The 26,057-nt window shown below is 32.8% G+C and overlaps 1 protein-coding gene and 1 long non-coding RNA gene across 3 annotated transcripts in view; one reads left to right on the plus strand and one right to left on the minus strand.

The window, feature by feature from the left end:
• LOC136035569 (uncharacterized) overlaps positions 1-14,353 on the plus strand; it is a 35,009-nt gene extending 20,656 nt beyond the window's left edge. The window contains exons 3-4 of the long non-coding RNA XR_010619469.1: positions 7,500-7,925; positions 13,187-14,353. This is a non-coding gene — a long non-coding RNA (uncharacterized LOC136035569). The remainder of the gene's footprint in view (positions 1-7,499; positions 7,926-13,186) is intronic.
• Positions 1-26,057, minus strand: part of LOC136035568 (serine--tRNA ligase, cytoplasmic-like) — a 53,695-nt gene that overhangs the window by 17,610 nt on the left and 10,028 nt on the right. Inside the window, exons 2-7 of one of the 2 annotated variants that reach the window (XM_065717440.1) lie at positions 25,912-25,982; positions 20,085-20,330; positions 14,562-14,801; positions 9,930-10,070; positions 7,569-7,724; positions 3,220-3,441 (exon numbers count right to left, since the gene is read on the minus strand). In XM_065717440.1, coding sequence (XP_065573512.1) covers positions 3,220-3,441; positions 7,569-7,724; positions 9,930-10,070; positions 14,562-14,801; positions 20,085-20,330; positions 25,912-25,982 — 1,076 coding nt within the window. The remainder of the gene's footprint in view (positions 1-3,219; positions 3,442-7,568; positions 7,725-9,929; positions 10,071-14,561; positions 14,802-20,084; positions 20,331-25,911; positions 25,983-26,057) is intronic. The other variant, XM_065717441.1, reaches the window with a different exon arrangement.

Here is a 26,057-nt window from a genome sequence, read left to right on the forward strand (position 1 = left end):
TAGCTTTTTTACTTTTTTTATTAGTTTTTAGTTTTTTTGTAGTTTTTGCCTTTTTTTAGTTTTTTCAGTTTTTTTTTTAGTTTTTTATTGGTTTTTACCTTTATTTTAGCTTATTTTTCAGTTTTTTCCTTTTTTTTAGTTTTTTTTAGTTTTTAGTTTTTTTTAGTTTTTTACCTTTTTTTAGTTTTTTTAGTTTTTTTAGTTTTTTAGCTTTTTTATTTTTTTTATTAGTTTTTAGTTTTTTTTGTAGTTTTTGCCTTTTTTTAGTTTTTTTAGTTTTTTAGCTTTTTTATTAGTTTTTAGTTTTTTTGTAGTTTTTGCCTTTTTTAAGTTTTTTTAGTTTTTTAGCTTTTTTATTTTTTTTATTAGTTTTTAGTTTTTTTTGTAGTTTTTGCCTTTTTTTAGTTTTTTCAGTTTTGACGTCACCTGATCCAGTTTTTTCAGGTGACGTCACCTGATCCACGATCCACAGATCCACAGACAACTTATTTTTATATATATAGATAGTTTTTTTTTTTACTTATGTCCTGGTCGTCATTTATACTCCCTGTGTCCCGGTGCTTTGTTGATTGCTAATCGAACATTCCTTTTGTCCTGGTCGCTTTCTCTTTGAGTTTCGTCATTTCCTTTTTTTTGTTTTTTTTTATTTTTTATTTTTTTTAGTTTTTTACCCTTTTTTAGTTTTTTTAGTTTTTTTAGTTTTTTAGCTTTTTACTTTTTTTATTAGTTTTTAGTTTTTTTGTAGTTTTTGCCTTTTTTTAGTTTTTTCAGTTTTTTTTTAGTTTTTTATTGGTTTTTACCTTTATTTTAGCTTATTTTTCAGTTTTTTCCTTTTTTTTAGTTTTTTTTAGTTTTTACCTTTTTTAGTTTTTTTAGTTTTTTTAGTTTTTTAGCTTTTTTATTTTTTTTATTAGTTTTTAGTTTTTTTTGTAGTTTTTGCCTTTTTTTAGTTTTTTTAGTTTTTTAGCTTTTTTATTAGTTTTTAGTTTTTTTGTAGTTTTTGCCTTTTTTTAGTTTTTTTAGTTTTTTAGCTTTTTTTTTTTTATTAGTTTTTAGTTTTTTTTGTAGTTTTTGCCTTTTTTTAGTTTTTTCAGTTTTGACGTCACCTGATCCAGTTTTTTCAGGTGACGTCACCTGATCCATCCATCCACAGACAGACAACTTATTTTTATATATATAGAAGATAGATAGATAGATAGATAGATATAAGTGTCGTCATTTATTTTTTTCTTTTTTAGTTCTTTTAGTTTTTACCTTTTTTAGTTTTTTTTAGTTTTTTAGATGAAAATTTTTTTTAGTTTTTTCCTTTTTTTCTTTTTAGTTTTTTATTGGTTTTTACCTTTATGTTAGCTTATTTTTCGGTTTTTTCCTTTTTTTTTAGTTTTTTTTTATTTTTTATTTTTTTTAGTTTTTTACCCTTTTTTAGTTTTTTTAGTTTTTTTAGTTTTTTAGCTTTTTTTATTAGTTTTTAGTTTTTTTGTAGTTTTTGCCTTTTTTTAGTTTTTTCAGTTTTTTTTTTTAGTTTTTTATTGGTTTTTACCTTTATTTTAGCTTATTTTTCAGTTTTTTCCTTTTTTTTAGTTTTTTTTAGTTTTTAGTTTTTTTTAGTTTTTAGTTTTTTTTAGTTTTTTACCTTTTTTTAGTTTTTTTAGTTTTTTTAGTTTTTTAGCTTTTTTATTTTTTTTATTAGTTTTGTTTTTTTTGTAGTTTTTGCCTTTTTTTAGTTTTTTTAGTTTTTTAGCTTTTTTATTAGTTTTTAGTTTTTTTGTAGTTTTTGCCTTTTTTTAGTTTTTTCAGTTTTTTTTTTAGTTTTTTATTGGTTTTTACCTTTATTTTAGCTTATTTTTCAGTTTTTTCCTTTTTTTTAGTTTTTTTTAGTTTTTAGTTTTTTTTTAGTTTTTTACCTTTTTTTAGTTTTTTTAGTTTTTTTTAGTTTTTTAGCTTTTTTATTTTTTTTATTAGTTTTTAGTTTTTTTTTGTAGTTTTTGCCTTTTTTTAGTTTTTTTAGTTTTTTAGCTTTTTTATTAGTTTTTATTTTTTTTGTAGTTTTTGCCTTTTTTTAGTTTTTTCAGTTTTGACGTCACCTGATCCAGTTTTTTCAGGTGACGTCACCTGATCCACGATCCACAGATCCACAGACAACTTATTTTTATATATATAGATAGTTTTTTTTTTACTTATGTCCTGGTCGTCATTTATACTCCCTGTGTCCCGGTGCTTTGTTGATTGCTAATCGAACATTCCTTTTGTCCTGGTCGCTTTCTCTTTGAGTTTCGTCATTTATTTTTTTCTTTTTTAGTTCTTTTAGTTTTTACCTTTTTTAGTTTTTTTTTAGTTTTTTAGATGAAAATTTTTTTTAGTTTTTTCCTTTTTTTCTTTTTAGTTTTTTATTGGTTTTTACCTTTATTTTAGCTTATTTTTCAGTTTTTTCCTTTTTTTTAGTTTTTTTTTATTTTTTATTTTTTTTAGTTTTTTACCTTTTTTTAGTTTTTTTAGTTTTTTTAGTTTTTTAGCTTTTTTACTTTTTTTATTAGTTTTTAGTTTTTTTTTGTAGTTTTTGCCTTTTTTTAGTTTTTTCAGTTTTTTTTTAGTTTTTTATTGGTTTTTACCTTTATTTTAGCTTATTTTTCAGTTTTTTCCTTTTTTTTTAGTTTTTTTTTAGTTTTCAGTTTTTTTCGTTTTTTACCTTTTTTTTAGTTTTTTTAGTTTTTTTAGTTTTTTAGCTTTTTTATTTTTTTTATTAGTTTTTAGTTTTTTTTGTAGTTTTTGCCTTTTTTTAGTTTTTTTAGTTTTTTAGCTTTTTTATTAGTTTTTAGTTTTTTTTGTAGTTTTTGCCTTTTTTTAGTTTTTTTAGTTTTTTAGCTTTTTTATTTTTTTTATTAGTTTTTAGTTTTTTTTGTAGTTTTTGCCTTTTTTAGTTTTTTCAGTTTTGACGTCACCTGATCCAGTTTTTTCAGGTGACGTCACCTGATCCATCCACAGACAGACAACTTATTTTTATATATATAGATATATATATAAACATTTGTAATCACTAAGGCAGCAGTATTTTATATCTAGACATACGCTTTGCAATACAAGAGCATTAATGAAATAAATTACTCATGACACCTTTGAGCTTCGACAGGGTTTAAGTAGAGTGACCTAGCCCTCATATTAATAAGCAGCTAGTTAGGGATTTCAACGCATATTGCTTCCCATTATTAATACTTTACCTACCTTTTCAAATTCATGAACGCGGAAAATTCCAGTTGTGTCTCTCCCATGAGACCCAACTTCCTTGCGAAAGCAATGGGATAATCCAGTATATCGCATAGGCAGATCTTTCTCTGATAGCCATTCCCCTTGATGCATGGCAGCTAGGGGTTGCTCCGATGTCGCTATAAGGTATTTTTCTTCAGTATCTTTATTATCTGGGGTTTCACTACCCTCTCCTGACACCTGCAATAAAGCTCTTCTTATTTTGACTTTTACTTTCCATCCTATTTTCTTTTATTCATTTCAGAACAGAATGATTTTTGTAAGCTTGACCGTATACTAAACAGTTTCCCCCATCCTACAAACAGTTAACGGCAAATATATAACTGCACCTTATTTCTATTTGCTGTAAAGTTCATTCTAAGCTCTCATCTGTTTTCGATGGTCTTCTAATGTTTTACATTTTTTACATACTTTTTTAACGTAACGTACTTTTTTACGTTACTAAGACTTTCAGGAATAGATATTGTACTTTCTGTTCGTTTTGGGTTTCACTTTTTTATTGCTGGTTATTTGTGATAGCTTTAAATATGGAAAACTATTTGGCTTTATTTCTGCTCATTTTTGGCTTAATGTAGCTATTTACTTTTCTCTTAAAACTTTTTTTGTGGAAAAGGCTTTTTTTTTAAATTAATCGGAAGAAAAGCTGGTGTCCAGCAAAAAAAAACAAAAAAACAGAAAAAACAGCTGAATCTAAAAATTAGAGAAAATCCACAGAAGATCTAATTCTACTTCTGAATATTGTAAATAGATTAGATTAAACTGAAATCTAATTATATAAGACCAACACAATCCCCTAGGTTTATAATATTAGTCAATAATCCTTCCGTAATATCCACTCCGTCAAGTTTATTTACATGAATTTTATATATTGTTTATGAACTTGTTTAATAATTATTAAAGTTATATATATATATATATATGAATTTTATTTATTTATTTACATAAATTAAAGGCACCTGAATTTTAAAGATTTATACAGAATAGAAGGTTCAAAAACAGTTAGAAAAAAGAAGAAGGCAAGGGGCTGAAAAACCAAAGAAAGTAAAAAAACTACAATCAAGGATAAAGGACAATAGAAGAGGCAGAAGAAAAAAGCAGGAAGATAGAAAAGAAGGATGCTAAAAAACTTCTTTTTTAGCATCGAAGAATATAACGGTAACGGAAATTATAGACACAACAAGTCAAAGGTAAGCGTCTGATCAAAAAGTGAAGGCAAAAACAGCAAGAAAATATGAAAGAAAAGGTGGTTGAAACAAGGGTAGGCAAATCATATCTCCCCAAGTCACTTTTAGGCGATTCTTGTGAGATATTTTTGTACGAGCTTAGAAATCAATGCAAATGCAATATCATAGTTAAAATTGGTGGCACAGTGAAGTTTGTAGCTTAAGCAATGACAAAATGTTTACAAAAGAAACTACCTGTGAAAGGAAGTCTGTTTTGGCCCAGTTCAACATCCCCCTAAGAGTCCCAGAAATTAATAACCTTAACACCCTTAGCCTTAGTAGCAGTAGCAAACACAATGTCCCTTTTCATTAGTTCAAATTCCCCCTGAACACGCCCTGAAAGTTCTAAGCTGTTCCTGAGATATTGCAGATATACCCTTTTGACAGTCTACATACACATAGTATGTGTTGATTTAGTTCAAAACCTCTTAGATATTCCCTGAAAGTTTCACCGTAATAGCCCGAGCCGCAGTAGTAGCAGTAGTAGTTTGGCTACAAAGACTAATAAATAACCTTAAATAACCTTAAATTAATAACCTTAACACCCTTAGCCTTAGTAGCAGTAGCAAACACAATGTCCCTTTTCATTAGTTCAAATTCCCCCTGAACACGCCCTGAAAGTTCTAAGCTGTTCCTGAGATATTGCAGATATACCCTTTTGACAGTCTACATACACATAGTATGTGTTGATTTAGTTCAAAACCTCTTAAATATTCCCTGAAAGTTTCACCGTAATAGCCCGAGCCGCAGTAATAGCAGTAGTAGTTTGGCTGCAAAGACTGAAGTTTCTAGTTTATGTAAAACCAAATAGTTTACTAGGGAAACTACTCCTAAATCCGACCTGACACTTTTTGAAGAGCCTCTCCGACCTTTAAAGGACCACCTGAAAAGTGAAATTACGAAATAGAAGAATTTCCCTTTGTCGAAAGTCATAACTCAAAAGTTATATATTGTATGTATGTTACATATTATATAGTTGTAAATAGTTATTAAAGTTGTCAAGTTGTCTCATAGACGGGCTTCTGTCTACTTTCCAAATACAATGACAAAATTTCACAAAGTTGACTCACTTTATCTTTAGAAAATCAAAATTCAGAATTTTAGTGAATCAGCTATGACTCGCCTACGATTTCGTATGACACATACGAGATTTGGGAAAATTACCAGTCTCTGGTTTCCGTGATATTTTTTTATAATTCCTTGCATACACTTGTGTACGCTATGCGAAAGACAAATACTTGTATTAAGCAATTAGTCTATTTTTCTGTCTTATCATGATTGCACCAATAGCTGCAAGCTGGAAAAGAACAAAGCCCCCCCCCCCCAAAGTAACCAAAAGTTTATAAACACGTTTGAAAAAAAAAGTTTAGTTGAAAATTCCTTAAAACTGTTGATTCGAGAGTGGTAGCTAGTATTTCGGTTCAGCTTAGAGGTAAAATGTATTGCAAAAACAAACTGATTGAAAAAAATCATGACATTTGAAAAAACAGTCATTTGAAAAAAAAACTAGGGATTTGAGATCCCACGAAGATGGCACCAGATTAAAACAAAAAGCGCACTATTGGTACTATCATAATCAAAACGTCTTCGTTGGAGGTATGTAGCCATCTCTATTGAACACTCCCCCTTCCAGTGTCCTTAGCAAGCAGAAACTAAAATTTAGCAAGCAAAACTAAAGTTTTTAAAAAAATTACCTAATGAAAAGATTAGAATTTATTCAGGAATAGCAATTACTATTTTGGTTAAACTTAGCAGTAAAAATTGATCACGATAACAATTTATCGATAATTTCGGAAAACAGCTTAAAACGTTTAGAAACAGGTTTTTCCTCGATTTCTTTCCCTGGTAAGAACTAGGAGAACTAGATAAGAACTCGAATTCACTCTGTAAGAGCTAGATTTTTGCTTTGGTAATTCTTTATTAATTTTATTCTTGGTCATCAGCTCCTCGGAAAAGCCTGAGCTCATAGAGTCTATTGTATGTTGTACCTCTTCTGTTATAGCGAATATTAATAGCAGTTAAATCCGAATCAACAAATCTACTTGTAGGATATTTTCAAAGAGAAAACTTCATAATTAAAACTATATAAACATATTCTACAATTATACTATATATTTCATAACTATATATATATAACTATACTAATATAATTAAACTATATAATTTAGAAAACTTATCAAAATTAGAGCAAGTAAAATATTTCTACTCTACAAAACAAGCGGTATACATAGTTTTGACACATAAGCTTTCAAAACTGCCTTTGACATGCCAACTAAAGAAAATAAAAACCTTTATAGCTTAGTTCAGGGGAAAGGCTGTATCTGGGAGGGAAGGGGAAACAAGCAATTTGTAATCAAATCAACCCGGTGAAAGTGATGAAAAACTAGAGACCCATGACTAATTAGAGTAAAAGCAAAGACAGATAGTCTCAAAGAGAGGCAAAGCTGGGATAAGCCTCTTTCAAAATTGTATAAAAATGATTCGTTTCACATGTCGATAGATAGCCTATCGTTCATTCTAGGGCAGATCTAAGGTAGAGAGGCATAGAGAAAAGGTAATTCAAACAGTCAACCAGTTCTGACAACCGTTTGAAGGGAATTGGAGACCAGACCCCTAAAAAATGAGTCAAAGATTTACGACTGACCATGTCCACAGGACCCCCAGCCCCTCCCCCGCCCAAAATTTTTGTCCGAGTCGTAAAATGTAACAAAAATGCAAATAAACACATTTTTATTTATAATTTTTTTACATGAAAAATGTTTTATTTTATTTTTATAGAATTTATACAAAAATTTTTTTTACCAGTTCTGTGAACCGTTTGAACGGAATTGGAGAAAAAAATGAGTCAAAGATTTACGACTGACCATGTCTATAGGATCCATAGCCCCTCCCCCACCCGAAATTTTTATTCGAGTCGTAAAAATGTAACAGAAATGCAAAAAAAGCACATCTTTTTATAGTTTTTTATATAAAAAACAAAAAAAACTAAATAGATGGCATATATATTCATTTCAGTCATCAAAACAAGCGCTAAGCCTATCGCACAATCAACAGAACACAAAATATGTATTGAAAATAAAGTACCTTGTAAAGTTCTTCATCAAATTGGGACAACTGGGCCACTTTCTGCATCATATCTTTATTCATGAATGAAAGACTATCTATACTAGTGAAGCCCTTTTCGCACAGCATATCCTTCGCAAGCATGACCAGTGCACACCTCAAATGTGAAGCAGGGCCCTTCAAAAGACAATTTATAAGTCAGACTACAGATGAAACCGAAACCGCAGGAGAGGGGTGTGCAAACCCAAAGCCTCCTTCTCTGTGTACGTGTCGTGAAACCATTGCTAATGAAGGACTAAAAATGTTGTCTGCACTAGGAAAAACTACCAGGACACTTCCCAAGGACGCTTCACACCTGTGGGATAGCTGATTTTTCAAGTAAGATTTCTTAGAAATTTACTAACATTATTCAAATTCAAGCAGCTTTAATTAATTTGGTTAGTAACAAATGGCTTTAAAAACTTGAACAAAGAATTTCCAAAACTTCAACTTAAAAAAAAATCCTTGGAGCGAGAGTCGGTCCAGCACAGAGTCTTTTATTACAGTGAGGACTTAAATAGCGAGAGCGGAGCGTTGAGGAGAGAACAGCCCCTTTCATACACGGAATAGTTTCTGTTCGTTTTAGGTTTTAATATCGCTCCTTACTTCCAGTTAAAAAAAAACTGTTTTTTTTTTTATTTAGTTTCTTAATTTTTTTTTGAATTAATGCATGTTTTGATTTTGGCTCTCCGCAGGTGAATAATTAAAACTGAATTTGCAAACTAAATTAATTTTTTTTTGCTAAATGGCTTTCTCATAGTTTTGATCGAACGATTTTGAGAAAAAAGGAGCGGGGGAGGAGGCCTAGTTGTCCTCCAATTTTTTGGTAAATAAAAAAGGCAACTAGAGCTTTTAATTCTTTACGAACCTTTTTATTAGTAAAAGATATACGTAACTTACAAATTAGCTGATGTAACGAACTTCTATATTTGTATGTTTTTACTACGTATATGAGGGGGTTCCCCCCTCGTCAATACCTCGCTCTTCACACTTTGGTGTTAGTGTGGAATTGTTGTCAAAAAGCCTATAGAGCCACAGGAGGGATAAAAATGCATTACCAGGTTATACTGTGATACTAAGGGTTATGCTCCCTATACAAGTTTCTGGTAATTTATTCTTCTCCATGCCAAAGACTTCAATGTTTCAACGTACGATGGCAATTTTGCTGTTATTCGATAACTGAGATTATGCTCCCTATACAAGTTTCTGGTAATTTATTCTTCTGCATGCCAAGGACTTTAATATTTCAAAGTACGATGGCAGTATTGCTGTTATTTGATAACTGAGATTCACCTTTATCTACCATTAAGTTTTAACTTGCTTTACATTTTAGTAGATTGAAAAATACCTTGAAAATTGGAAAAGTAAGAAAATGTCCAATTTTTTAAACAAGTTCAGTTCAGTCTCTAAGAAAAAAGTAAAAGTGATATCTAAATTGCAGCTCAGAGAATGTAAGGGTGAATAAACAGTTTTAGTAAATGAAGTCTATATCATCGACGAAGACTATATAAAAAAGACTGGTAAGCTTACCAGTCTTTTTTTTATCATTGTTGATAAAAAAAAATCGATTTTACAATGGGTAAAGTTTTTTTTTGGGGGGGGGCGGTACAGAAAACCAAAAAACGCATCAAAAACTTGTTAATATCCATTTTGTTACGTTTTTACGAGTTACAAAAATATTTTTTTGGGGTGGGGAGGGGAAGGGTCAAAACACCTAACTGGTTCCGAAATCCTTCATTAGACAAAATCAATCCTTCATTAGACACAATGTATTACCATTAAATACATAGGAAACAAATTATAGATGGAATATTTTTAGACAAGCTAACGTTGCCTTAGCTTTTACAAGCTGCTTTTTTAGATATAAGAACATACTTTGTGTAATCCAAAGCAAAATCCGACGAATTCTATAAAATAGTATATAGAATTCGTATATAGAATAGAATAATATAAAGAATTATAATAGAATTAGTAAATGAATAAACAGCTTTAGTAAATGAGGTCTATATCATCGACGAAGACTATAAATGTATGACTGCTAAGCACCTAACTCTTAGATTATTAAAAAAAAGCGCCCAACAAGCTAAATCCGACGAATTCTATTTACTCATAAGAAAACCACGACAAACTGATACCTATGGAGGCATTTTAAACTTGACTCCCTTATTAATCTGTTTTGAATTCCTTATTTGAATTCATCTTAAAAACATCCAACTAACAATATCAATTTCAGATTGTTTTTCTATCACCCTCGTTATATAATACTATTTAAAAAAAAATACTGTCACATAAATGTTATTAATGGTCATTCTATAAAAGTCTCTTCGAACAGAAATAACCAACCTTTAAAAAATAACCCCTATTTCCAAAGACGGCAACTCCTCTCTTTGTATCAACGCCATCTATCATAGCTATGAGGTCAACATGGGAACGTAACTTCTTTTGGTGCACGTCGCCGAATGTTTTCTCTATTCTATTGTCATCCTAAAATATAAAACTGCATTAATGAGTTGATTGAAGTCAAACTTTGTAATATTTTCCCTTCAATAGGGAGGGGGAGAGATCTCGATTATTTTTGAAGTGGAATATTAAGAACACTTGGGGCAAAATCAGCTTATGTAAAGTGTAAATCAGTATTAAAATAGCCTATGCAAAGATGAGTGCTAAATTCAATTGAAGTTAAAGGTGTGGCTAGGGACACGTCTTTAATGATCATGCGCAAGTTCTTTGTATGTCTTAAGCAGCCTGGCTGCTATAATTTTTTTGCTGAAAACGATTTGTATTTCGAACAGGTTTTTTTTATGTTTTGGGTTTTTAGGTCATATTGTTTTAAGCATTGTTTGGCTACTATCATTTATTTGCTGAAAACGATTTGTTGTTCGAGCAGGCTTTTTAATGTTATATATTTTAGGTTTATTTAGGTCCTATGTTTTAAGCAGCCTGGCTGCTATGATTTATTTGAGGTGTGGCTAGGGACCCATCTTTAATTATCATGAGCGAGTTCTTTGTATGTCTTAAGCAGCCTGGCTGCAATAATTTATTTTGCTTTGTAAATTTATGTAAATTTATAAATTTATATTTTGAGCAGCTTTTTTTATATCAAATGTTTTAAGCAGCCCAGCTGCTATGATTTATTAGCTGGAAACGATCTGTATTTCGAGTAGGTTTTTTTTTTGTGTCATTTGTTTTAAGCAGCTGCTTCGATTTATTTGCTGAAAACGATTTATGTTTCGAGCAGGTTTTTTAATGTCATATGTTTTAGGTTTTTTAGGGCATGTGTTCTAAGCAGCCCGGCTACAATGATTTATTTGCTGAAAACGATTTGTATTTCCAGCAACTTTTTTATGTCAAATATTTTAAGCAGCCCGGCTGCTATGATTTATTTCGTGAAAATGATTTGTATCGTTTTGAAACACCCCACGTTGAGGAGGTTTGACTCTTTCCCCCCCCCGCGTTTGACTCTTTCTCTCAACTCTACTTTTTAAAACAAGAAAAAACTTTAGCGTAAAGAGCGGAGCGTTGAGGAGGGAACAGCCCCTTTGATACGTTCGTTTTAAGTTTTAATATCGCTCCTTACTTCCAGTTAAAACAAACTATTTTTTTTTTTATTTAATTTCTGAACGTTTTTGAATTAATGCATGTTTTGACTTTGGCTTTCCGCAGATGAATAATTAAAACGAAATTTGCATATTAATTTTTATGGCTAAACGGCTTCTCACAGTTTTAATCGAATGATTTTGAGAAAAAAAAAGAAGCGGGGAAGGAGGCCTAGCTGCCCTCCAATTTTTTGGTAAATTAAAGGCAACTATAACTTTTAATTTTTCAAGAACCTTTTCATTAGTAAAAGATATACGTAACTTACGAATTAGCTTACGTAACGAACTTCTATATTCGTATGTTTTATTACGTATATGAGGGGGTCCCCCCCCCGTCAATACCTCGCTCTTTACATTAAAACTTAAATTTTGTCCCAATTCCTTAAAAATGACCCCTGAATCACAAAGGCCGTAGAATAAATAGTAGAAATTACCAAGAATACTTTAGCGTAAATAGCGAGGTATTAGGAGTAGGTGAACCCCTCATAACGTAATAATTATGGTTTGTTTTGAGTTTTAATGCTGCTCCTTGCTTTCAGTTGAAAAAAACTTTTTCATATTTATTTTTCATTGTTTTTTAAATAATGCTAGAAAATACTGCGCCCCTTCATGAAAATTTTCTTACCTCATGACAAATTCCTCCATGGAAAGTTCCCCAAACATAGCCCCCTCTTCTCTACCCCTCCCCCCAACAAAAGTCCCCCTAAAAACGTCTGTACACTTCCCAATAACCATTATGATATGTAAACACTGGTCGAAATTTGTAGCTTGTATTCCCTCCCACGGAGACTCTGGGGGAATAAGTCGTCCCAAAGACATATTTATAAGATTTTTCGACTATGCTGAATAAAATTGCTATTTCAGAATTTTGATCCGGAGACTTTGGGAAAAAATGAGTGTCGGAGGTGCCCTCCAATTTTTCGGTCACCTAAAAAGCGCACTAGAACTGTGCATTTCCGTTAGAATGAGCCCTCTCACGATATTCTAGGACTACTGGATGGATGCAATGACCCCAAGAAAAGAAAAACGCAGCCGTGATCTGTCTTTTGGCAAAAAATAAATCGTTAAGATTCTATGACTTTTTGGGGGTGTTTCCCCTTAAATCTAAAATAAGGCAAATTTTCTTAGGCTCATAACTTTTGATGGATAAGACTAATTTCATGAAACTTATATATTTAAAATCAGCATTAAAATGTGATTCTTTTTATGTAACTACTGGTATCAAAATTCCGTTTTCAGAGTTTTGGTTACTATTGAGCCGGGTCGCTCCTTACTACAATTCGTTACCATGAACTGTTTGATATGTTTCAGGTTTTTTAGTTCGTATGCTTTATGAACCGACTGTTATAATTCATTTGCTGAAAAAGATTTGTAAATCAAGCAGGTTTATTAATCTCATACGTTTTAGGTTTTTTTAAGGTCATATGCTTTAAGCACTCCAGCTGTTATAATTTATATAATTAACATTTATATAATTATTATATAATAATTAACAATGAAGTTACATTAAATTTTTTATTGTGTTTCATTGACAGTTCTTCACCTCTTTTTACTTTTCTTCATTCTTTTTTTTGTACATTTTTTTATCCTTATTATTTTTACTCACACTTTCTTTACTCTCTATGTAAGCTAGATAATTTCACGATAACACGGCAGTGTTTAAAAAAAATGTTTCATTGGTTAATTCTGGCTTATATGACCTTACTATATCATCAGACCAATGAGTGTGAGAAATCAAATCTGACAGCCGGAGGCCCGATCGAGTGCAGGTAGACTGAAAATGGTCAACAAAGCCATCTTTTTACAGTTAAATCAATAAGAACTAAACATTATCGTAGTAAGTTTACCGGCATAATTATTTTTCTTTCCCCTTTTCTCTGGAAATATGCTTCATTTGCTCTTGTATCAGTTTAGCACTAAGAGCAACACTAGATGGCAGATAATGCTTTTATATTTAGAAGTGCAAACGAGTTTATTGCATTTTATTTTCCATTCGCATTTCAGATGACCATCAGCAGCTGAGCAGGCCATCAGCACCTAAACAAACCAACAGTAGCAGTGGTGAAAACAATGGTCATAGAGTTATAAAAGCTCCCGTCAGATCCCGTTTCGACTTTGTCATGTGTTTTGGTGGTCTTGCTTATCGGCAAGATGTGAGGCTCATCAAATATGTTCGAATAAAATACAGTTTACGTTAACTGTTCAGTTCCTTTGCCCTTTTCTCTTTTTTCCGTTTTGACGTTTTATGCTATTTTTTGTTTAGTTTCTTTTGTTTTCTCTTTTTTCCCTTTTATACTTTCATGTTATTTTCTAGTATATGTTAAGCGTTTAGTTTATTTTGTTTGTCTTTTTCTGTTTTTTCCGCTTAAGAAGGCTGCTGGACACAAAATAGAAAGAGCAGATCATTTATTCTTTATTCTTTCTGCGAGAACCAGACGACGAACTGTCCTGCCCGGCACCAACGGACTTCAGGGTTACATTCAACGACTACTTCGATCTGTTGGCTGCATCTTCCCCAGTAATCTTCAGTCAAAAACCTCCCCATGGTTCAAATTACTCTTTGATTTTCCTTTGTCCCCAGGGTGATACTGGCTCGCAAATAGGATGTCTCGACATATCCTACCCTTGGTGCGGTGTCAAGTGTGGCCGATGAGTTTGAGGCGACGTCTTTTAATGATTAAGGATAGCTCTTCAGCCTAGCCACAGAGGGCGACGTCTTTTAATGATTAAGGATAGCTCTTCAGCCTAGCCACAGTTGGTTCTTACTTCGTTATTGAAAATTCTAGACCATCTGTTGATTCAGAGTATATAGCGTAGGCAGCGGTGATCGAACTCGTCCAGACATCTAGCCTCTTCAGCCATGAGAGGCAAGGTATCGTAGGCGTACAGTAGTATGCCTCACACGGATTCTATTTGACCTGAGTTTGGTTTTTGTCGAGATCTCACGTCTGGCCCACAGCACCTTTTTTCAGACTAGTGAAGACTCCCCAGGCCCTTGATATCCGGGCAGAAACGTCTTTACAGCTCCACCATCTGGTATTAAAATTAATGTTATTTATTAGTAAATCATTTATTACTTAATATATGTTAATATTTTATTTTATTAGTATATGTTAATATTTTTTTTGATAAAATTATATTATTTGTTATAATTAAAATTTTATCCCTCTATTATATTTTGACTCATTTTAATTATAAGTTTAAAAGTTTATAATTAAGCTTTTAAACTTATAAAGCTTAATTATAATTCTTCTCTTTTGCAAGAGAATCCTTCTTCTCTTTTGCAAGCAATCTCTCTTTATATCCTTCTTCTCTTTTGCAAGCAATTAAGTAAAATAAAAAAGAGATTCGGTATTTTTCAAAAGCGGAACTAACTCACCTCCGTGTCAGAAATAGGAACAGATTCATGCAACTTATTCCCAATTTCCCTAAGTATTGCTTCTCTGTCTGCTGCGACCATCTCAATCTTCTTTTGTTGTTTTACAATTCGCTCTTGAAAGTCTTTGCTGAGGTGAGTCAATTGTGACACATTCAGGGATTTCAAATCATTAATGCTTAAGCTCTCCAATTTTGTAAAAAGATCCTCAGGTAAGACAGGGTCTCCAGCTTCTTCCTTTTTCTGAAGTAAAATAGATATAATTTTTACTTCCTTATAAGTGTCACTCAAAATTTCGAAGAAAAGAAAGAATTTTCTCAAGTTCATGTCAAATCCTACCAGCCTCGTGTTTTCACTTAGTTATCTCTGAATCTGACAGAAATCTGTATACAAAACATGAAAAACTTTTAATTGTGATTTTCGAATTCATAGGAAGTTTGAAAAAAACTTAAGAAGATGATCAACCAGCCCATAAAAGTAGTAAAATATAAAAATAGTAGAATATGAAACCCTTTTTGCAACGCACTTAACTAAGTATAAGCCCCCTGAAATACTTATGTCGACCTGACCTGATGCCGACCTGATATATGACAATTTTGGTGGAAGGTGCCCTTTAAAGTCAATATTTCAAATTCAACATATTCTAGTGTCGCATTCTGGTTATGATATCTTTCAGGTTTCATTATACATAAGACCTTTCAGGTTTCATTCTAATGAGAAAAAAACAGAATTATTACAGGCAAAAAGACAGTTTTACTAGCGTGTCTAAAATCATCATTTGACAACGAGGAAATAAGAGCCTTGTAGCCCCAAGGTAACCAGCCCCAAGGAGGCTCAACTCTTGCCACATGCAAAAATTTACAGCAACTACAAAAAAGATCACAAAAAGCACACAAATCTCACAAAAAGTACAAATCACAAAAAGCACACAAAGATCACAGGCTGATGAAAATATGAAATTACCCTTGCAAAATTAGTATTTCACAAAAGAAATACTAATTTTGCATCATTTTGATACTGTTGTATCAAAAACGTAGTTAAAAAGAATTGCTGGCTTCTAGTTATTTATTTGTTTTTGAGTTTTTTTATGCGGGATTCAATGGAGTCTATTTAATTTTCCTACAACCTATCCATCTGTCTATTTAATCTTTATAATTTATTTAATCTACCAAATCTGTTGGATTTTTGGGTTCTGCGATTTTTCTTTTTCTCTCTTCTCTCTGTAAGTGAATCTTTTCTCTGAGCTCGTGACTCGTGTCTCTTTCCCCTTCTTTACAAGCCAAGGAGCCATTGGGGGAATAGTAAAGTGTATTATTGTGTGTATATTTCATCATGAATTAATCTATCTTATCCCAAAAATGCTCCATGGCCTATAAAATAAGCAAATTTACTATTTTGAATAAATAAAATAAATTGTTTCCATATATTTTGCCATGCGTCACTCTTTTTTCAACCCATATACACGTAAACTGAATCAGCACTGGCGAAATAAAGAAACGGAAAAACACGAGGGAGATAAGCAATTTGGGCTATATATTCGCATATTAGGGGGGGGGGTATAGCGGAATCATTTTCATTTTTTTAAACTACAATTTCTGGCATATTATGAAGTAAGAATTGTTTTCTTACTTCATAATTTCTTACTGATTTAAGAATTGAACAATTCCAATATACTAACTCCAACCCAGCGAATACTATATTCGCATATTAGGGGGGGGGAGTATAGCGGAGTCGCTTTCAAATTTTTTAACAACAACTTTTGGCATATTATGAAGGAAGAATTGTTTTCTTAACATGTTTCTATCTAAATAGCCCCAATTCTAGGCTTATACATCGAATTCTCAAATGCATATCTGATTCTAAATTCGTTTTACAGTTTTCTATTTGTCTAGTAGAATTATAAAAGAAAACAGCAGATTTACTTCGACTCATATAACTTCGGGTGCTTACATCTCTACGAACAGAAAAATTGGTAAAATATGAATTTCTAACTTTTTTACCGAGAATTTCCTAAATTTCTCCTAAAATATACCCGTACTTTTCGTCTTTTATCCCCTTCTCCTGTTCCGCAGAAATAAATTCGTGTCTGTGGATTGCTCCATGAACTGTCAACTCGATTTATATACCAAAGGAATATAAAATGATCTGCTTGTAGTTGGTTGCGAATTGGTTTGTTTTCAGTACCTGGAAATTCTATTTCAATGCTGAATACACAAAACTTTCAATAAAAATTAGTTGTTTGCTCTATGTACAGATACCCTTATATATACATTTGCACATTATTGATTTTTTTCAAATTCATTTGAATTGAAATTGAACCGATTGCGTACTGTTGACCTTTTGTAGCCACTGCTAAAACAACTAGGTCTGAGAGGTACGATGAAAGCCACATAATCGACTCCGACTCCAGACATTTCCAATATACCAACTTAGAATCTATTCAGCAAAAACTTACTAAAACTCCGACCATTTCATTTAACTAGATTCCATAAGTTTTAACCGACTCCAACTCCATACCTCTTGGATATACCGACTCCAACTCCGACTCCATTCAGCAAAAATCTACTAAAATTCCGATTCCACAGCCCTGTTTTTAATCTTTATTTAACTAGATTTCAAAAGTTTTAACTGACTCCAGACATTTTCAATATACCGATTCCAACTCAGACTCCATTCAGTAAAATTTACCCCGACTCCGACTCCAGACATTTTCGATATACCAACTCTAAACTCAGACTCCATTCGGCAAAAATTTACTAAAACTCCAACTCCACCAGCCTTGTTTTTAAGCTTCATTTAACTGGATTTCATAAGTTTTAACCGACTGCGACTCCAGACATTTTCGATATACCGACTCTAACAAAGACTCCATACAGCAAAAATTTACCAAAATTCCGACTCCACAGCTCTGTTTTTAAGCTTTATTTAACTGGATTTAATAAGTTTTAACCGACACCAACTTCAGACATTTTCGATTTGCCGACTCCAACTCAGACTCCATTCAACAAAAATGTACTTAAACTCCGACTCCAAGACTCTTATTCCAATCCCTGGATAAAATGCATGAAAGGTACGAATTGTGGTCAAATCTAAGAAATTAACTAAAACCAAGATGCGGATTAAACATTCAAAAATAATAAGATAAGATATATTCTCCAACAAATAAAAAAAAACAGGCAGCAAACATAGGCAGTGATTCACATTTAAGGTCAGATTTCAATCCTGTCATAGCGAGCCATAATAAGTAGAATATGATGTCTGAATAAGTGAATCAGCTCGAAGGTGCCACTCTTTCAGGTTATTCAAAAAATATTGCCATTTTTTTAAATGTAAAACTGTAATTTTTATTTTTTATTTTATTAGTTTCTTTTATTCCCTTTTTGGTGCAGGATTTATTGTAGTCTATTTTTACTATTTATTTAATCTATCCGATCTATTTAATTTTGTGCACAATATTTTTTTATCTCTTCTTTCTGTAAGTGTTTTTTTCTCTGAGACAGTGAATCGTGTGCATCCCCCTTCTTTACAAGCCAAGGAGCCTTTGGAGGTATAGTATAGCTTATTATCATATGTCTATTTAATCATGAATAATTCTTAAAAAATTACTAATTATTTTATATAATTATATTTATAATAATTATTAATTATTAAAAAATTAAATTAATTAAAATGAATAGATCTTATCTTATTGTGTCAGCAATTCTTTGCTATGTGGACAAGACTTGGGAGCCAAACAAAACATTTTACAATTTACATTTCACACAAACCGCTAACTTAAAGACCTTATTTCACAAGCTGGAAAGTGAAGCCGGCTTAGCTATTCATATTTTATTTCCGTTATTGGCGGTTAGCTACCAGACCGTTATTCGCAAGAAGACAACAATTGGTTAGATTTAGAAAGTAAATCCAGCCCGCTATTGTAAAGTGTTTATGGCTTGTAGTTTTTGCATCTAATTCAAATTCTTATGCTCATGACTTTAGTAAGAACTTTAGCATCTTAAATTTCTTGTAAAATCACGACTGAGATCCATTGTTGATGCTTGTTATCCGATAAAAACTGATTATGACCACGGAAATGTTTCCGTAGAAATTTTCTATCGGAGGGGGGGGGTCCAACATGATTTGGAGAACGATCAGATTTTTTTAATAAAAATAAGGATAATTTTCTAGGGGAATTGTACACAGGAAATTTTCCGACGAAAAATTTCAGCGAGGAAGGAACTGTCCAGGGGGGAGGAGGTTTACGTGGGAGGTATTTTTGGTTTGGAAGGGAGGAATTCCCACGTAGGGGGGGGGGTAGATTTTCTGGCGTGATCTGAAAAACGATAAGAAGCAAAATGAAAAAAAAATAAACTAAAATAAAAGGAGCAACATTAAAACAAAAAACGAAATGAAATTATTCCGTATATAAGAAGGCTGCCTCCTCCTCAATCCCCTGGTTCTTAAAGCGAAAGTTCAACTTTTTGTCCCAAATCTTCAAGGACTACTCTTGAAACACAAGGGTTGTCTAATGGGAATAAAAATCTTTTTAAAGCACTAGAAAACTTTAGCTTAACGAGTGAGGCATTGAAGAGCTTCGAAGCTGTTTCAATTTGAATTAAAAATACGTTATAATTTTGTAGTACGGTGCGAAGATTAAATAAAAAACACATGGTTATATTTTATCACGTTTGTGATGCTTGTGTCAGTAAAAAAAAAGTAGTAACGACCCATAACAGAGAGACATGAAAACACTGCCTCAATAAAAGTACGTCATTCCTTTTAAAACCCATACATTTACGAATCCACCTATTATCTAAGTTGAATTGTATGATTGTTGTGCGTTGAAACCGTTAGCCCCTTAACTCAAAGATTGCAGTCAATTGTAATTAAAAAACATACAGTATAGTATATACAGCCCGTATTAGCAATGAAGTTTGTAAAAAATGTTGGCCTGCCAATGTTGCCTAATGTTGGGCTAATTGGCCAAATGTTGTCCTCCAAAAAATGTTGGCCTGCAACTGACTCAGCTAATTAACACCTGGCGTGGCTAAAAAGTTTCATTCATATGAAACGTTTTGGCAAAAATTAGGAAAGGCATTCACCACTAATTTGGTGCCAAAATCTAATCGGATCATCGCTATTACAGACTCTGTTCTTCAATTATGTGAGTCTATTTTCTTCTTTTTTTTGTAAATACAGTGTCACTAAGGGAATTATCGATAATCCATAGATTTCCAAACTTGTTAACTCACACCCCTCCCCTTCTACCCGAAGTTCGCATACCACGCCTTATCAAACTGAATTGTCAAGAGTCAGCTACAGAAATTAATTAAACAATAAAACTTATCTATCTTATGAAACAAACAATAATGTTATATGGTATATATATATATATATATATATATATATATATATATATATATATATATATATATATATATATATATATATATATATATTATATATATATTGAGACCAATCCCTACACTAGGAACATGGCGACTAAAAAACTATAGATCATGCATAGACATGACAAAAACTTACCAAGATCTGCTCCCTTTCGAAATTGCTATATGACTTTATATGTCTCCACCATCTTAGTAAATACACAAGGTCATTGTCTGGTTCTGATTTAAATTGTTTCCATAGTTCTAAATCACTAATTGATACACTATGGCCACCTACGTAACTTTGTTTCATAAACAAAACATTGAAGTCCTGAATCATGTCAACCGTTACGGTTTCAAAAGCTTTAGGCTGATTTACCCTTTCTAGCTTAATACAATCTTTCTATAAAAAAATAAAGAAAAAAGTCAAACTATTACATGTTTCAAAAAGTATTGTTTTCCTAAATCAGTAATTAAATGTATCAACTAATAAACGAATTTCGACCTTACTAATCAATACGTGTATATTGAAATTTCTTTCAGAGGGTGGAGAGATTATATCTGGTGGTTTGTTATGCATCATTAATTCAAGGGGAACGAAAAATATTGGAGAATTACATTTTGTAATCACAAATACTACATCCTAAGTCCACCTGAGTACGTTAATATCCCGATCATACTCGAGTACACCAGAACCTTTCAGAAATAATATAGACCAGGTAATACCTAGTAATAATACCGGGTAATAATACCAGGTAATAATACCGATATACCTGAACCTTTCAGTACACCAGAACCTTTCAGAAATAATATAGACCAGGTAATACCTGGTAATAATACCGGGTAATAATACCAGGTAATAATACCGATATATCTGAACCTTTCAGAAATAGTATAGACCAGGTAATACCTGGTAATAATACCGGGTAATAATACCAGGTAATAATACCGATATACCTGAACCTTTCAGAAGACCAGAACCTGTTATCGATCAGCTGGTCATTAGTTTGTTTTTCTTGATTTAATTTTTATTACGAAGGAAATGGAAATAATTTCTATTCAATCAGGAAATAATTCTCATTAAAGTATATTTTTACACAGCTAGTTTTTCTTGTTGCTCATTGTACAAATATCAAAGTTTTATTAACAAAATTAATATTATATAAAGCAAGTCAGTTTTGCCACACAAGGCTTTCGAATCTCTAATATGCTAAATGATATTACAAATGAAGATATGTCCAAAGCTTTGATAAATAGTCTTTGAAAATAACAGGGAAAGAGGCGATCCACAATAACAACCATTTGTGGAATCATTGATGCAAGGCTGCCTAGAAGAAGCTCATCAAGATTTCACTCTGGGCAATTGACTTTAATTTGAGATACCTCATGGCACCTCTAGAAAAAATGGCCCAAACCATCTTCTTTCGCATTGCAGATTGGGCAATTTTTCTTTGCTGTACTACATCTCGGAAAAAAATTAAAGTTGCTCCCCCTTCGAGACAAAACAAGTTACTTCCCTGTTTCATTTGCAAAACATTTATGTATATCGTTTCTTGTTTAATAAAGCCAAATCCCAACGGGTAGACATGTTTGGTGTAGAATCAATAAAGGAAGCAGTACTTTTATTTTTATAGTTTTATATATATTTTTACTTTTTTCACTTTTATTTATTTTTTTTACTTTTAATTTCTTTTTCTGCAATTAAAAGCGTTTAGCTCCTTTTAAGCTAGGAGAGACCAGCCCAGGTTCGCCACAGCCCAGGTTCACCATTTGCGTTTTACTTGCAATCCATCCACGGAGAGGATCCCATAATCTAACGTTTGAACTGCCATCTAGTAGCGAAAGTTTATGTAGATTAAGAAGCATGTTAAAACACATTTTGTAAATTCTTTGCGGTAAGTTGTTTTTTGGTGCTTTAAAACTAGACTTTGTCCTGATGGAAAATGGAAAAAGTCAATGCTTAACATAAAGGTATGAAAGGACTCATTATCTCAACGTGATCATCTGCAACTTAGCAACAATGATGGGTGCATATTTGTCGCCATCTATGGTAATAACTGATCAGCACTTTTTTTTTTTCTCAAAAGAGGGAAAAACAATCAAAACCATCAAAAACCAGCCCAAGTTCGCCACTCCTAGGAATGGGGAACCAGGACTTGGCGAACCTAGACGGTCGAATTCTCACAATAAACCGACTAAGCCTATCTTCTTTTTTTTACCTAACCGGGAAGTAAATGTTGTGATTTTTGTTCAAATTACCTTTCTTCTTATACTTTGTGACCAAAAGTCGGTACGGTCAACCCCGAGAAAAAACACAATAGTTGATATTCCTGAATCAGCTTCAGATGACGATTCCTCCTCCCTTGGCAGCTTTTTTCCCAAACATGTTTTAAATTTTTGACTGCTATGGTGGTTGTGGCGGAAGCACCAACCATGAAAAAAAACTGATCGTTCCAATTTGTGCTTTTCCTTTCGGTTCAATGTGTGGGACTGTAAGTCCTCAATCGAGGATTTTCAAGAATTCCGATTTCAATGGTGTTTTTATTTCGTTTTGACATAATTTTTTAGGTGTTTCTGGCTTCTTTTGAAATTCTCAAAAATTTATTTCAATAACGACGATTTATTGTTCTTTTAAATCAAATAATAGCCATTATTTTGGATCAGCCTTCATTTGGAAATATTTCTCACAGTACGGTTCTTACGGCATACATTTTAAGATTACGTTGAAAATAAGTCATGTTTCACTCTTTACTAAGCTGTAACTAGTGCTGCACTGATAATTAGAGAAACACTAACCGCCAGAATTCTGCTGTTTGTAAAACCAGACGTGATTCATGCACCAAGGAGATTCCTTAAATATGTAAAAATACGATTCCTCACGTTTCTGTGAGCAAGGAGACAAAATAAAATAGCGTTTCTTCTCAATCATTTACCGATTTTTGATCAAACCAGAGATTCATTGCTTCTTTCTCTTGTTTTCTCTATGGGATATAAAGCCAAAATACAACCTAGATTAAACTGTGTATATATCACATTAGGAGAAAATCATCACAATTTCAAGGGAAAGGGTAGTTAGATGATCGCTTATAAAAATAATGCTGGAGAAAATCATCACAATGTCAAGGGAAAGGGTAGTTAGATGATGGCTTTTAAAATATTGCTGCTGAATGTCCGAAAATTTTACACACACAAATATATATATATATATATATATATATATATATATATATATATATATATATATATATGTATATTTATATATAGCCTAGTTCTTCCTTGTTAGACTACACTAGACAAACAAGGGATATTCTCATGTAAATCAGCCTGGAATTCTCTCCCTTACTTCTCGGGAAAATGAAATAGTTTGGTGGGAATAAGAAAAATTTAATCATTCAGCTTACTTTTTTCAGGTAAAATGGTGCTGTGGATCTTGAATGTGCTATGGTTCAAGTAGCTGTCATTGAAGTGTTAGTAAAAAAAAAAACGCTTACATCTGCGAAAAAGTATGGAATACCACGGGGAACTCTAAGGGGATATGTCACAAAGCTGAGAAACAGAATATGGAAATTGAGCTTCTACCTCTCTCATTTTTTCCCCAGTTTACACCACAAGAAAAATGTTCACAGAAGAACAGAAAAATGCCCTTGCCAGGTACTTGAAACTTGTCTACCAGATGCAATATGGTTTAACGCCGCTTGATTTGCGGCAACTTGCCTACAGATACACTCTCGCGAAAGAAATTGCTATTCCAGAGTCATTGTCTTGCAACAAAAATCAAAGTGCCGCCGGGGAAGACTGGTATCGGGGTTTTATGGTACGACACTCGCACCGAACTGTCAGAGCGCCTGAAGCAACAAGTCTTGGCCGTGCAACTGCTTTCAATCGTGTGACAGTTGGGAAATTTTTTGAGAAACTTGGTGAAGTGTACAGGCGCCACAGATTTACTGCCCAAAATATTTGAAATGTTGATGAAACTGGACTATCAACTGTCCGCAAGCCGGGAAAAATTGTTGCGGCAAAAGGACAGAGAAAGGTTGGCGAGGTTACTTCTGCAGAAAGAGGACAGAATGTTACTATGTTTGTTTGTGTCAGTGCTATGGGTAATAGCGTCCCTCCAATGCTCATTTTCCCTCGCAATAAATGCCCCTGAAATTCTACTGAAAGGAGCGCCACCAGGTACCATTGCTCACGGCTCAGGAACAGCTTCGGGTTGGATCTGCAATGAACTCTTTCTTGTTTGGATGAACCATTTTATCAGTCAGGCAAGACCAAGCAAAGCTAATGCTGTGCTTCTAATTCTTAACAATCACATTAGTCGTTACAGTAGTGAATTGCTTGAGTTAGCAAAAGAGAATGGAGTTGTCATGCTGACAGTGCCTCCGCACACAACGCATAAGTCACAACCACTTGACAGGTCAGTTATGTATCCTTTGAAGGCATTCTACAACAGGGAATCTGCGACTTTTATGACCCAGCACAAATGCAAGACTATTTCCATGTACAATGTATCCGAGCTTTGCGGAAAGGCGTACCCCAAGGCACTGACTCTAGAAAACATAAGAAGTGGTTTTCGTTGCACTGGGATTTCCATCACCATTTTCTGGTTCCCGTAAAGATGATGCGGCTAGCCAGTCTACTGACTGTGACAACACCCAATCTCTTACCTTCAGATGTAGACCTTTTGGCTGACAAAAGCTTCTCTGAACCAGTTGACATCTCTCCATTCCCAAAAGGTTCTCCGAGAAAACAAATCAGACGTGTAGTGAAAAAAAATCTACCGAAATTTTGACTGATACCCCAGTAAAGGATAGAATCAGCCAGGAAGAAGAACTGAAAGCCGCCAGGAAGAAGAAGAAAGAACAGAAAAAGGGCCAGGGAAAGGAGAATGCAAAGAAAGCCAAATTACAAGAAGCAAGCATGCAACTATTTCTTGAGACTGAGAGTGAATCCGATATGTTGAGATGGAGTTTGATGGTGCCAGCAAACATTCAGGGTAAGTTTAAAAAAAAAATGGTGTTTTATTGGCATTTATGCAAATACTTAAGCACCATACCTATTCCCAGGTATTTATACACAATCCCATTTTGGGAGGGGGTGGGGGTGAGAGAACAGGCTAAATTCCGTAGGCATTCAACAGCTTAGATTTACGTAGATTAGTCGTCTTGCCAGACGTGCAAACAAAGAAGGATAAATGACTCCCCCCTTGAGCCCAATTAAAAGGACAATTCCTAAAATCCGGATCCAAAACCTAAAACCCACAAATCCAAACCCTAGATTCCTAAAACCAAAGAATTAACTCCTCTTCCACATAGAAAGTTTCTGAAAACCCATCTAAGAAAGCTTAGATCTCAGTGTGTCTCATCAGCATGCCAATGAAGTGCCAACTGAACAGATTAGGCCTTAAGTTTTCAACTTTAAGGTTCAAGAACCTTAAGTTTTTGCTTTGAAAAAGTAAATTTTAGGCTCAAACGTTTTTGTTTTCTAAAATAGATGTTTAAATAGTCATTAGAGGGCCTCCCCTTACCCCTGACTTCTCATTATGACAAAAGATATAAATTCACAAATTCCTTTTTTTATTTCTGACAAAAACTGATTCAGCTATTTACAAACTTTGCATAAAATGTGAGATAGATGCAAAGGTCAAAGGGCAAGTTTTATGTAGGACCCTAACCTTTTTAGAGGCCAAAATAAATTAGTAATGAACACACAATTCTCATCATACAAGCTTTATAAATAATTCTGGCCAGTAGAATTCTTATGGTCCCATCAAAATATCTTTGCAAAAAAATATTAGCAATCGAGGGATTTTTTTCAAGATAAAATTGCTGGAAATTGGACTCATCTGGACAAAAAAACATACTTTATATAACATAAAATATGAATGTTTAGAATGAAACCGACGAACTATGATAAATTAATGTTTTTTAATATTTAAACAGGAACATGTTATGTTAACAATGGCGAGTGTAGAATAAACCACTTACTTTCATTCTTTCTGTTATTTCTTTGGAACATTGGTTTTTTAGCTTGTTGTAGAGATCTAGTTCAAATCGACCTGTAAGGAAAATCACAAATTAAGGTCAAATAAATATAATAGAGCAGAGTTAATCATCACTAAAAATAAAAGTAT

This window comes from Artemia franciscana, chromosome 14 (genome assembly GCF_032884065.1).
Source record: "Artemia franciscana chromosome 14, ASM3288406v1, whole genome shotgun sequence".
Taxonomy (NCBI): Eukaryota; Metazoa; Arthropoda; class Branchiopoda; order Anostraca; family Artemiidae; genus Artemia; species Artemia franciscana.